Genomic DNA, 14,310 nt, shown 5'->3' with positions numbered 1-14,310 from the left:
CTCAAGGTCCCTTCCAGCCCCTAGCATTCTGTGATCTTTACCACAGTAAGTCCCAGGAAGACTTCAGGGTGAGCCAAGGTGTGGTTATCCTCATTCACAGACAAAAACCCTCAAGTGGAAAGAAACCTGCAGGCAAAACTAAAAATAATCTGATGCCTCTGCTTTGGAAAGGTGAATGGAAATGCATGCAAAGGGACTGTTAAATCACTGCCTTTAAACACCTCCAAGAGTCAGGCCCAGGTCACCACTCAGCACAGGCAAAGAGTATTGATTAGAAAGTCCACTTGGAAGAAGAAGAAAAAGCATGGAAATGCATCTCACTTGGCCAAGAAGAAAATCTGAGAGAGGTGAAAGCAAGCACATCCCAGAGGCACAGAGAGACCACACTGGAAAATGCTGGAACAAGAAGAAACCAAGCACCTGGAAAACCATCAGTAAGGATCTCTTTATGCTGCTGACATTTGGTGTCTCTAAGGTAATGTTTTCTTGCCCCTCCAGGTGGTTTGCTGAGCAGCCAGAGTCTTCAGCCTTGTTGTTAAGCAAGGAAAGCCCAGAGGGGGACTGAGAGTTCCTCAGGGATTCACAGAATGGTTTGGGTCAGAAGGGACCTCAAAGCTCATCCAGGTCCAACCCCCTGCCATGGGCAGGGACACCTCCCACCAGCCCAGGATGCTCAAGGCCTCATCCAACTTTGTCTTGAACACCTCCAGGGAGAAGGTTATCCACAACTTCCCTGGGCAACCTGTTCCAGTCTCTCACCACCCTTAGTGTAAAGAATTTCTTTCTAACATCCAGTCTAAACCTCCCCTCTTTGTGCTGAAGATGACAAAGCTCTGTGGCCCATCTCCCAGCCCACAGACACACAGTGTTACATGTTTCTGTCTCACTGGGCAAGATCACACAGGGTTTGAGGAGCTGTGTCCATCTCTACCAGAAAGCCAAGGCCCAGAGCTGCTTCACCAGACAGCCAAGAGCTGCTTCACCCATCCCAATATCCAGTACTTAGGAATCAGGACTGGCTCCATCAATCCTGCACATCTAAAGCTGCTTCTGCTTCCTCCTCATTGCTCTAAAGAGAGGGGAAAATAGAGCTCCCCTCAACCAGCTGACAAGGCATGAAAGCACCACTGAGAGATTGATCTCTCAGCACCCAGCAGGGCTTACAAAGTCATTTTTATCACTGAGCATTGCAGGAAGATGCTTCAAATGCAAACCAGATATGGGATACAACTTGTCTTTCTAGAAAGAGGAACAGCACAGAGGTGAAGCCTTCAATGCCTCTGCCTTCCCTTGGTCTTTCTGTTCAGCTTGTGCTGATTTCACTTTGATTCCACCTCATCCAATCTGAAATGCTGCGAGTGCCACAGCTGGGCAAACCCAGCTCTAAGGAGGCAAGAACAAAGAGAGAGCAAGGAATTAAATAGCATCAGCCTGCTGCAGCTGCTGGGGGAAAATCAGGCTCTCTTCATCAAGCCTCCACCCCAGAGTCAAAGCAGATGTCCCAGGAAATTCAGATTTAGGTCTTTTATATCAGTCCTACATTGAAGGCTTTACTTTCACAGTCTCACAGTATATCAGAGGCTGGAAGGGACCTCAAGAGATCATCAGCTCCAACCCCCCTGCCAGAGCAGCATCACCCAGGGCAGTCTGCACAGGAAGGCATCCAGGTGGGGTTTGAAAGTCTCCAGAGAAGGAGACTCCACAACCCCCCTGGGCAGCCTGCTCCAGGGCTCTGTCACCCTCACTGGAAAGAAGTTTCTTCTCATGTTGAGCTGAAATCTTCTCTGTTCAAGTTTGAACTCATTGGTCCTTGGTTTATCACTGTGAACCACCCAAAAGAGCCTGGCCCCCTCCCCTTGACACCCAGTCCTCAGCTATTGAGAGACATTGATCAGATCCCTCTCAGTCTTCTCTTCTCCACACTAAACAGCCCCAGGGCTCTCAGTCTCTCTTCACAGTGAAGATGCTCAAGTCCCCTAAGCATCCTCATGGCTCTCCCTTGGACTCTCTCCAGCAGGTCTCTGCCTCTCCTGAACTGGGGAGCCCAGAACTGGACACAGTGGTGTGGTCTCAGCAGGGCAGAGTAAAGAGGTAGAAGAACTTCCCTAGCCCTGCTGGACACCTTTCTTGATGCATCTCCAGGGCTGAAGAACCTTCCCTGTGGGGAAATGCTGGGAGAGTTTGGGCTGTTAATCCTGGAGAGGAGAAGGCTCCCAGGAGACTTAGAGCAGCCTTTCAGTACCTGAAGGGGCTTCAGGAGAGCTGGGGAGGGACTTTTGACAAGGGCTGGGAGGGACAGGATGAGGGACAATGGCTTTGAGCTGGGAGAGAGGAGATGGAGACTGGAGATGAGGAAGAAATTCTTTCCAGAGAGGGTGGGGAGACACTGGCACAGGTTGCCCAGGGAGGCTGTGGATATCCCCTCCTTGGTTGTGTTCCAGGCCAGGCTGGATGAGGCCTTGAGCAACCTGGGCTGGTGGGAGGTGTCCCTGTCCATGGCAGGGGGGTTGGAACTTGATGACCCCTAAGGTCCCTTCCAACCCAAACCATTCTCTGATTTTATGATTTTTTTTTTTTTTGCCCTGTCTTTCCCCTCTTTTCTAGCACAGGCTGGGAAAGGACTAAAAGCAATGGGGAAGACAAGCACAACTGCACATTTTTTTCATGATGCAGCTCTTCTGCTGCAAATAATTAACAGCAGCCAGAGTCAGATCACAGCAGGTAGCAGTGAACTTGGAACAAATGTGCAGGGAGAATGAATGATTGTCTCTGTGAGCAGGGAGAAGGAGGACAGAAGAACTCTTTGCTGTTATGACAAATTAATCAGACTGATTCTTCTCCAGCCTCAGCACAGGTTGCAGCCTGGAGGTTTTACGATCTCAATCTGGCAAAAAAAAGAATACCTCAGGATTGGAAAACACATCCTGAAAGTCAGCAGGGCAAGACAAATGGTTCAGTGAGGTGTGGATGGGGCTGTCCTGCCTGTACTGGGCACTGGTAAGGTCACACCTTGAATCCTGGGTTCAGTTTTGGGCCCCTCACTCCAAGAAGGACATTGAAAAGGTCCAGAGAAGGGCAACAAAGCTGAGGAAGGGGCTGGAGAGCAACTGCTGTGAGGAGCAGCTGAAGGAGCTGGGGTGGCTCAGCCTGGAGAAGAGGAGGTTGAGGGAAGATCTCATTGCTCTCTACAACTCCCTGAAAGGAGGCTGCAGTGAGGTGGGGACTGGCCTCTTCTCCCAGCTAACAAGTGATAAGATGAGAGGAAATGGCCTCAAGTTGCACCAGGGGAGGGTTAGGTTGGATAGTAGGAAAAACTTCACTGAAAGGGTCATGAGGCACTGGAACAGGCTGCCCAGGGAGGTGGTTGAGTCACCATCCCTTGAGGTGTTTAAAAGATGCTTGGATGAGGATCTTAGGGGCATGGTCTAACAGCTGTTACAGGGAGATGTTAGGTTATGGCTGCACTTGATGACCTCAAGGTATTTTTCCAACCAGCCACTTCCATGTTTCTGATTCCTCCCAGGAGCTGCACTAACAGCACAAAAGCCTCAGTGACTCAAAATACAACACTCAGAGGCAGGAATCCCACAGGGAGGCTGGAGCACACCCAGGGAGATTGTTTGACAGGTCTCTGCTCAGGGAGCATCACCCTGTGAGACAGGCTGCTCCAAGCAGGGTGCAGCAGTGGTGAACAAAAGCCCTGACCATTGTTCTGCTTCAAGGAGCTGCAACCCCTGTCAGACTCCTGGTGGCACAAAGGTGCTGCATCCATTCAGAACATCTGCCTGCAGCTCTGGCACCAGGGGGGCTCAGATAACAAGAGGCAGATGTTGCACATCTCAGGACAGAGCAGGTCTGGACCATGTCACAGATTCACAGATTGGAAGGAACTCTCAAAGGTCCTCTTGTCCAGCCCCCTGCAGTCAGCAGGGACATCTCCAACCAGATCAGGCTGCCCAGGGCTACATTGAGTCTGATCTTGAGTGTCTCCAGGGAAAGTGCCTCAGCCATGTCCCTGGGCAACCTGTTCCAGTATTTCACCACTCTCATTGTGCAGAACTTCCTCCTGATGTCCAACCTGAATCTCCCCTGCTCCAGTTTCAAACCATTGCCCCTTGTGCTATCCCCACAGCCCTTCTGAACAATCCCTCCCCAGCCTTCCTGTAGGTCCCCTTCAGATATTGAAATGCAGCTCTGAGGTCTCCCTGGAGCCTTCTCTTCCTCACACTGAACAGCCCCAACTCTCCCAGACTGTCTTCATAGGAGAGGTTCTCCAGCCCTCTGATAATCTTTCTGACCTCCTCTGGACCCTCTCCATCAGGTCCATGTCTCTCTTGTGTTGGAGGCCCTAGAGTTGGACACAGCACTGCAGGTGAGGTCTCCCCAGAGCAGAGCAGAGGGGCAGGATCCCCTCTCTCCATCTCTGATCACACTGCTTTTGATGCAGCCCAGGCTGCCAATGGCCCTTCTGGGCTGCAGGTGTCCATTTCTGGCTCGTGTCCAGCTTCTCACCCACCAACACCCCCAAGTCTTTTTTCTGCTGGGCTGCTTTCAATATCCTCATCCCCCAGCCTGTAGTGATACCAAGGCCTGCCCCAACCCAGCTGCAGGACTTTGCCCTTTGCCTTCTAAAGCCTCCTGAGATCCAATGTCGTGGTTACAACTTCAGCAAGGAAGATGCAGAGCAGCCATGGCAGTGCCTCACCCTGCTTGGTTATTGCAGCCAGATGAGTAAACTCTTTACTTACTGGTCTGGAAAGACCTCAGGCTTCAGCATAAATATTTGAGGCCATCACAGGCAGCATTTTCCACACTTGAGTGCCACAGCCTCTCAGTCTCTGAATGCATCACTCCCAGCACGCTGCCCTCTCCCTCTCTGGCCAGCTCTCCTGCTGTCTCACCACCCTCACCACTCCCTGGAACCACGCCAAAAGGCACTTAGCCTTGAAATAAGTTCAATCATCTTCCTCACAGCATCCCATGATAACGTTTATCCTCTTTGCATTGTGTAATCCAAAGCATCAAAACATTCACCAACGTTCTGTAGAGCATCAGCCAGCTCATTACCAGGCAAAATTAATACCCAGCCCAACAGGCAGGCAGGAAGAAACTCCATCAGCCCATGGAAGAAAGCTGGGAGCAGGGCTGAGAGGAGGCTGAGGGCTGGGAGGGGAGGAGCAGCAGAATGAGAAAAACAGTGTTGGAAATCACTGCCAAGGGAGGAAAGAGCAGGAAGCTCAGGTGGGTGTGGAGATGGGTGTCCATCTCTAGGTGACAAGACAGGGTGACAAAAATGATCAGAGAGCTTGAACACTTCTATAAGAATTAAATAGAATTGCCTGGTTGGAAAAGACTTCAAGGTCATTGAGTGCAGCCATAAAAACATCTCCCTGTACATGACTGTTAGACCATGGCCCCAAGCTCCTCATCCAGACTCCTTTAAACACCTTCAGGGGAGGTGACTCCACCACTGCAGTAGGCAGCTTGGTTCAGTGCCTGATGAATCTTCCAGTGAAGAAATTTTTCCTAATGTGGAAATTGAGTGCATTGAGTGCACCCTCAGCAAGACTGCTGATGACACCAAGCTGTGTGGTGCAGCAGACAGGCTGGAGGGAAGGGATCCATCCAGAGGGACCTGGACAGGCTGCAGAGCTGGGCACAAGCCAACCTCAGGAGGTTCAACAAGACCAAGGGCAAGGTCCTGCAGCTGGGTTGAAGCTATCCCAAACACCAATCCAGGCTGGGCAGGGACTGGCTGGAGAGCAGCCCTGAGGAGAGGGACTTGGGGCTGCTAGGGGATGAGAAGCTCAGCAGGAGCCAGCAGTGAGCACTTGCAGCCCAGAGAGCCAAGCAGAGCCTGGGCTGCAGCAGGAGAAGTGTGGCCAGCAGGGCAGGGAGGGGATTCTCCCCCTCTGCTCCACTCTGCTGAGGGCACTCCTGGAGTACTGCATCCAGTTCTGGAGCCTCTGTTACAAGAGGGATCTGGACATGCTGGAAGGTGTCCAGAGAAGGGCCATGAAGATGAGCAGAGGGCTGGAGCTGCTCTCTTATGAGGAGAGACTGAGAGAGTTGGGGCTGTTCAGTCTGGAGAAGAGAAGGCTCCCAGGTGACCTTCTTGTGGCCTTCCAGTATCTGAAGGAGGCTACAAGAAAGCTGGGGAGGGACCATTTAGGCTATCAGGGAGTGACAGGACTGGGGGGAATGGAATAAAGCTGGAAGTGAGGAGATTCAGACTGGATGTGAGGAAGAAGTTGTTGCCCATGAGAGTGGTGAGAGCCTGGAATGGGTTGTGCAGGGAGGTGGTTGAGGCTCCATCCCTGGAGGTGTTTGCAGCCAGGCTGGATGAGGCTCTGGCCAGCCTGATCTAGTGTGAGGTGTCCCTGGGCATGGCAGGGGGGGTGGAACTGGCTGATCCTTGTGGTCCCTTCCAACCCTGAGTGATTCTGTGATTCCTGATGGATTTTCAAAACAGCACAGGAGCAGAGTGTTGGCTGAGCAGGCCCAAGTCAGTGTAATTACAGGGAGCTCCCCTAACTTTGGAGTCTGGATTCAGAATCATACCAGTTCTGATTTCTCATCAGCTCTATAGTCCTACAGAAATCACACAGAATCCCAGCATGATGGAGCTTAGAAGGGACCTCTTGGTGATCACCCAGTCCAACCCCTCTGCTAAAACAGGGCACCCCCAGCAGCTTGCCCAGGATCCCAATGTCCTAATAGGTTTGGAATCTCTCCAGAGAAGGAGACTCCACAACCTCTCAGGGCAGCCTGCTCCAGGCCTCCAGCACCCTCACACCAAATAACTTTCTCTTCTTGCTCAGATGGAACCTCCTGGGTTCCAGTTTGTGCCCACTGCCCCTTGCCCTGTTGCTGGACATGTATAAAGGGGACAGTGCAGAGTGAGATGCACCACCTCTTCTCCTCTCTTTCAGCTATGTCCTCCCACAGTCCTCAAACCTACACAACTTCCCTTTTCACATCCAAGTGGAGACAATTCATTAGTCTTACCCTGATAAGACGCCCAGCACCAAGTTGAGCATGAAGAAAGAGCCAATGATGATGAGAGGGATAAAGTAAAGCCAGTTCCAGGTATTTCCTGCAGCATCATTTGTCTGGAAACAAAGGAAAAAGGAAAAGAGAGAAGCAGATATTAGTTCATCTCAGAAACAAAATGCCAACAGAAACTGGAGGGCAGAGGGCAGGGGAGATCAGAGGATGTTAGGGGTTGGAAGGAACCTCCAAAGATCATCCAGTCCAACCCTCCTGCCACAGCAGGAGCAGAGAATCCAGCACAGGTCACACAGGAACACATCCAGATGGGGCTGGAAAGGCTCCAGAGAAGGAGACTCCACAACCTCTCTGGGCAGCCTGTTCCAGTGCTCTGTGACCCTCCCAGTGAAGAAGTTCCTCCTCATGTTGAGGTGGAACCTCCTGTGCTGGAGTTTCCATCCACTGCCCCTTGACCTACCCCAGGGTGCAATGAGCAGAGCCTGTCCCCTCCCTCTTGACCCCCAGCCCTCAGATTGTCCTCAGACTTCCCTAGGGTTGTCCACCACTGGTTGTTTCTGTTATGTTCACCACTTGGAATGCCAGCAGAAGAGCTGCTGAAGCCAGCTGATTGCCCTATCAGGCACACCATGAAATGCCATGGCCACAGGTTCCTTGAACACCTCCAGGGATGGGGACTCCACCACCTCCCTGGGCAGCCTCTGCCAATCCTTGACCACTCTTGCAGCAACGAAATATTTCCTGATCTCCAACCTAACCCTTCCCTGGCACAATTTCAGGCCATTTCTTCTCATCCTGTCTCTAGTTACCTGGAAGAAGAGATTGACCCTCACCCCACTCCAACCTTCTTTTATCACCTGATACTACAGAGAAGAGACCAACCCCACCTGGCTCCAATCTCCTTTCAGGGAGCTCTGGCAAGCAATGAGGTCTTCCCTTAGCCTCCTCTTCTCCAGACCAGACACACCCCACCAGGGAGAAGCCACAATCTCCCTGAGCCTGTGCTGCAGCTAAGGCAGAGTGTGGCACCCTGCCCACAATCTCTGCATCTACACCCAGCAGGAGAAGACAAGAAGTCTGCAAGAAAAGGAGGCATCTTCAGAGTGCCTGCAATTCCTCATCTGCTTGCTCAGCACTTTGGGCTTCTGTCATCCAAACCCATCTGAGGCTCCCTGAGTAAGCAGCAGGCTGGATTAAAGACAGGGGAGAGTGGTTTAGGTTGTGATCAAGTTTCTGCATTCATCAGCCACAAGGGAGCTCTTCAAGAACTGCTGAAAAGTGAAATACTAAGTGGCTGAGGAAGGAGAAAACTCTCCTCTTGTGAGTGGAGATCACAGCAATTTGAGAACATGGGGTTGAGTGGAAGGGAAGAAGAAAGGGAAAAGACCTAAAGGCATTCTCCTCCTCCCTCTCATGAACACAGAGCCTTGTCCAGCCACCAAGGCTGGTAGAGACCACAGAGAAGTGGCATCAAACACCAGGTGGCCACAAATGCATGAACCCCAGCTGATATTGCTGCCTTCTACCAATTACCTGTGGTGCTTTGTGGCCACCACTCCCAATCCTATTTGCAAGTGAAGTTCTGCTTGCACAAGGGTTCACACAAAGTTGTCCTTTAAATGTGCTTAGCTTCACCACACATCTGCTTGATCACAGAATCAACCAGCTTGGAAAAGACCTCAGAGATCATCAAGTCCAACCTATTACCTAATCCCTAACATCTCCTGACAACCAAACCATGGCTCCAAGTGCCACATCCAAGCTTTTTCTGAACACCTCCAGGGATGGTGACTCCACCGCCTCCCTGGGCAGCACATCCCATGGCCAATTACTCCTTCTGTGAAGAACTTTCTCCTCACCTTGAGCCTAAACTTCCCCTGGCACAGCTTGATGATCTCCGAGGTCTTTTCCAACCTTGTTGATTCTATGATTCTAGAGCAGATTCCAACCTGACCTAGAATGGTTCCAGGGATGGGCCCTCTGCCCCCATCTCTAGTTGCATCCATAGCACTCATGCAACTACCTTTGGAGACATCATCCTATGGTTCCTATCTGCTTCAATCCTTCCTTCAAGGAATGTTTGCTCCTGAGCAGACACATGACAAGCACTTCTCCAAATAGCAAACACCTTCAGAAATATCCATGTCAGTTGATCAGTGACTCAGTGGAGAGGAACAGGGACTAACTAACCCTACCACCAACCACCCCTGCTCAAGGCAAAACCAACACGTGGCATACAAACGGATCTGAAGAGAAAAACCAGGCTGGGATGAGAGCAGAATCACAGAATGGTAGAGGTTGGAAGGGACCTCTGAAGATCATCCAAGTCCAACCTCCCTGCCAAAGCAGGGTCACACAGGAACACAGACAGCTGGGTCTTGAAAGTCTCTTAGAGGAGGAAGAACAGGGAAAACTCTGTGCAGCTCAGTCTCTCCTGATGGGGTTTTGATGGCTTTGTTGTCACCCCACCCCAGCAGCACTTCTTTGGTCACCATTTTGTCTCTCCATTTCTCTCTGTGTTTTTAGCTGTTTCCTCTCCCTGTTCTCCTGCACCCCACACCTCTATGGAAGGGTTGGGAAGAAACAAGGACACTCATCTTCAGTTCTTCTCTTAAGGCTGGGGCTGTTTAGTCTGGGAAAGAGAAGGCTGAGAGGGGACCTTATCAATGCTTACAAATATCTGAGGGTGGGTGTCAAGAAGAAGGAGCCAGGCTCCTTTCAGTACTGTCCTGTGACAGGACAAGGGCTAATGGATACAAACTGGAACCCAGGAAGCTCCACCTCAACATGAGGAGAAGCTTCTTTGGTGTGAGGGTGCTGGAGCCCTGGAGCAGGCTGCCCAGAGATGTTGTGGAGTCTTCTCCTCTGGAGGCTTTCAAGACCCACCTGGACGTGTTCCTGTGTGATCTGGCCTAGGTGATCCTGCTCTGGCAGGTGGGTTGGATTCAATGATCTCTGGAGGCTCCTTCCAACCTCTACCATTCTCTGATTCCTCCCCAGTGCAGTGGAAAAGCCCCAGCCTGCTCTCCTGAGCTACCAGAGCAAACCCCACGGTTTCAGATTGAGAGGCTGCTCTTCAGCTCTCATTTTGGTGGCCAAGGTGGCAGCCCTCATGCCTCCAACTGGAGCAAACACTGGGGACACGCAACCAAGGGGGGCTGGAGAGCCAATCCACAGGGAAGAGCTGGAGGGAAGGAACAGATGGGAGAAGGGAAACCACATAAACATGCAAAGAGAGTGCAGCAGGTCCACTGCTGCCAAACGAGCGTTTATCATTTATTTATTCATCTGAAGCCCAAACTTGGCAACAGTTCCACAACTCCATGGCACCATCAAAGCCCTGAAAATTGAAATGTGCTGGAAAACAACTAATTAACCACCTTCCTCCAAACGTTTGCTTGACTACCTTATGCTCAGGATAAGGACCTGTTTGCTCTGCCTTGCACACAGCGATCCAGGACAAAACAGAAGGGCAAAAGGTCAGGCAGGAGAGTTGGCAGCAAATCTCTCCCAAGAAAGCAGAGCCTTCATGGACCCACAGCATCTTTCCCAGGGCTCCCAACTGTGCTGGAACCCAATCACAGTTTATGACATCATGCTGAGATGCATCCCTGGAGGTGTTCAAGGAAGAGGTGGACATGGCCCTTCAGGACATGGTTTGATGGCCAAGGTGGTCCTAGGTTGATGCTTGGACTTGATGATCTTAGAGGTCTCTTCCAACCAAAACAGTTCTATAATTCTATAGTGAATCAAACCTGTTCTTTGCCAGGAAGACCAAACGCTTCTCCTCCAGGGAAAGTCCCTGCAGAACCTCTGCCTGCACCAAGCAGAGCAATCATAGAATTGTTAGGGTTGGAAGGGGCCTCAAGGATCATTCAGTTCCAACCCCCCTGCCATAGGCAGGAACACCTCCCACTAGGATCAGGTTGCTCAAGGCCTCATCCAGCCTGGCCTTAAAAAACCTCCAGCCCTATGCCCCACAGAGCCACTGGGGTTTGAGCTGGGACCCAGCTCTAGGCTTGCTCATTGAGCAGTATGAACCAAGAGGTAAAATTAATTTTTATGTTCCAGCTAAAACACGGTGTGACACCTGTCTGTCACTGCTGCTAGATCCTAACCAGGTCTAACTAAACAGGGAAGAGGATCCAGAGAAGAGCCACAAAGATAATCAAAGGGCTGGAGCACCTCTGCTATGAAGACAGCAGAGTTGGAAGAGTTGAAGTTGTTCAGCCTGGAGAAGAGAAAGTTCCAGGGAAACTTTAAGAGCAGCCTTCTAGTACCTGAAGGGGACTACAGGAGAGCTGGGGAAGGACTTCTGACAAGAGTTTGTAGCACTAGGACAAGGAGCCATAGTTTGAAACCAGAGAAGGGAAAATTTAATTTAGCAGAGCTCTTGTGCTTGGCTGCCCTGCTAACAGGCTGCCCAGGGAAGTAGTGGGGTCAGCAGCCCTGGAGGTGTTCAAAACATGTGGCCATGGCACTTTGGGACATGGTTTAGTGTGCATGGTGATGTTGGGTTGAGGGCTGGACTTGATGATCCAATCATTTTGATTGAGAAAGCCCTCAAAGATCATCCAGTCCAACCATCAGCCTACCACCATGGCCATTAAACCATGTCCCTAAGTGCCAAGCTTTCTTGGACAATCCCAGGGATGGTGACTCCCTGTTCCAATCCCTGACCACTCTTGCAAGAAAGAAATATTTCCTAATCTCCAATTTAAACCTCCCCTGAAACAATTTGAGGCCATTTCCTCTCATTCCATCACCTCATACTAGGGAGAAGAGGCCAACCCCAACCCTCCTTCAACTTCCTTCCAGGTAGTTGGAGAGAGCAATGAGGTCTCCCCTCAGCCTCCTCTTCTCCAGACTGACCAACCCCAGTTCCCTCAGCTGTTCCTCACCAGCCCTGTTCTCCAGACCCTTCAATCCTTAGCCCAATCTCAGAGATCTTTTCCAACCTTAATAATTCTCTGATTCTGAGTTTCTTGTGTTGCTGGAGCTTCCTGCTGCTGCAAGACCAGAAACAGCTCTGCTCCAACCAGCCCCATCCCATCATGATAAGATGGTGAGCAAAGCCCTGCCTGCTCCAGCATCCCTCTCCCAGCCTATCCCCAGCCCAGCAGCACATTCCCAGCTCTCCAGGGACTCTGCCTACTTTCAAACTCGGCGTTCCCTGCAGCCAGGCATCGCCGGGGAGCCTCGCAGCCTGCCAGCTTCACAGCCAAGTCCCACAGGCTGCCAACTTCAAACAGGGCTGATCAAAGGCAGCAGGAGCTGGTTTGGTAGAGGAAGGAGCATCTAAATACTCCCCAGCACTTCCTTGCCAGCAAGGCCTCCTCCAGCAGTAGGGAGTTACTGGTAAGACTACGACAGCCCCTGCAGAAAAAAAGACCCAGCAGCCCCCAAGGAAGGGAAGCCTCTGCAGTTCCTACCAGGGCTGCTTGCTCATGGTTTGCATCAGCAATGAGATCCTGGGTCTGGAATCCCAAAATAACAAACACACAGTTAAGGGAAATTTGGTTTACACACAGCCCTGTGAGCAGGCAAGTTGCTGCCTCTGTTCAACAGGGGCAGGAAAATCTCAGGGGCTGGGACATTTACAGACCTCAAGTCAAGCACAGCTTAATCCCCAAAGTCCTGCCCCCCTCTTTCTCTGGGCAGACAGCACAGTGGTACACTACCTCCTGTCCTCTAGCTTCATGCTGGGAGAGTTGGGGCTGTTCAGCCTGGAGAAGAAAAGGCTCTGGGGAGATCTCAGAGCAGCTTTCCAGTACCTGAAAGGGGCTGCAGGAGAGCTGGGGAGGGACTTTCAACAAGAGCTGGGAGTGACAGAATGAGGGAATGACCTTGAGCTGGAAGAGAGGAGGCTGAGAATGGAGATTGGAAAGAAATTGTTTAGAGTGAGGGAAGGAACAGGTTGCCCAGGGAGGCTGTGGATGCCCCCTCCCTGGAGGTGTTGAAGGCAGGGTTGGATGAGGCCTTGAGCAACCTGGGCTGGTGGGAGGTGTCCCTGCCCATGACATAGGTTGGAACTGGATGATCTTTAAGGCCTCTCCCAACCCAACCCATTCCATGATTCTGCAGCACAACCTAAACCTGCATTTGCACACCCATTACACCACTTTTGTCCCAGCAGAGCACCAAAACAACTCTCCCTGCCTCTGAACCAGGAGCCTTTCTGCTGCTTACAGAAGTTTCTTCTTTCAGCCACTTTTGACAGGTCAAACAACCCTGAAGCAATGGCCCCAGATCAACAAGGGAGAAACTCTGCCTCCACTTTGCTCAGCACATCATCCATCAAGGTGAAAACCAAGCAATTAAGGGGCTAACACCTCACCCTGTGGAAGTGTTGCCAGAGTGGGGTTCAATAAAGAAGGGATCTAATTGGACACATCCAGTCAAAGCTGCAACCCCACAGACCATTAGCTCCTTGCTATGGTTTTAATCAAATTGTAGAGTACACCTTGAGTTTACTCACTTTAATCTAATCAATAGCAGAGCCTGACTTATTTGGGGCAATTAAAGTGTACTCTGCTCTTAGATAAGTGCTTTTGCATTGAGGGAACTTCTCAGCTGTCTTCAAGAGATGAACTCCAGTCACCCTGCCTCTGATTTTTCTCAATTCACTCCTTGCTACTCCTGTTAATTAGCTATTTCTGGGTGATTCATTTCTATTTGTTCCTGTCCTTTGGATCAAGTGAACACAGGCATTGCAAAGAACAAACCCAAAAATACTAAAAGCAGGAACAATGGAGCACATGGAGCCCTAGCATCTCATCTCCAGGCACTAAGTCAGTCCTGCTGAGCTCATCAGAGAGACAAAGACCATAAATGAGAATGTCTAAGGGCAGACTCAAAGAATCATAGAATAGGATGGGTTGGAAGAGACCTCTGAGATCATCCAGTCCAACCATCAACACAACATCACCATGGCCACTAAACCATGTCCCCAGGTGCCACAGCCACACATGTCTTGAACACCTCCTGGGATGGTGACTCCACCACCTCCCTGGGCAGCCTGTTCCAATCCCTGACCACTCTTCCAGTAAAGACATTTTTTCCTAGTCTCCAACCCAAACTTCCCCTGGCACAATTTCAGCCCATTAAATCCCAAATTTGCTGAGAAAAGTCCTTCCAAGTTCCATCTGTGGCTCTCAGTGACAACCTACTAGTCAGCAAACAGCCACAGAACCAAATGACATTTCAGCTGGTCCTGTCTCTGGCATATTGCATGGCCCACAGAACTGCAATAGCCTAAAGTGTCCATCCTCACTTGAGGAGGGAATGGACAAAGTGGTGACT

The 14,310-nt window shown here is 50.9% G+C and overlaps 1 protein-coding gene across 1 annotated transcript in view; it reads right to left on the bottom strand.

The window, feature by feature from the left end:
- CACNA1B (calcium voltage-gated channel subunit alpha1 B) overlaps nucleotides 1-14,310 on the bottom strand; it is a 437,648-nt gene that overhangs the window by 228,984 nt on the left and 194,354 nt on the right. The window contains exon 7 of the mRNA XM_054393221.1: nucleotides 7,009-7,112. Within this exon, the coding sequence (XP_054249196.1) occupies nucleotides 7,009-7,112 (104 nt within the window). The remainder of the gene's footprint in view (nucleotides 1-7,008; nucleotides 7,113-14,310) is intronic.

The sequence above is a fragment of the Indicator indicator genome, chromosome 28 (assembly GCF_027791375.1).
Source record: "Indicator indicator isolate 239-I01 chromosome 28, UM_Iind_1.1, whole genome shotgun sequence".
Taxonomy (NCBI): Eukaryota; Metazoa; Chordata; class Aves; order Piciformes; family Indicatoridae; genus Indicator; species Indicator indicator.
This window is presented reverse-complemented; position numbering and strand designations above follow the sequence as displayed.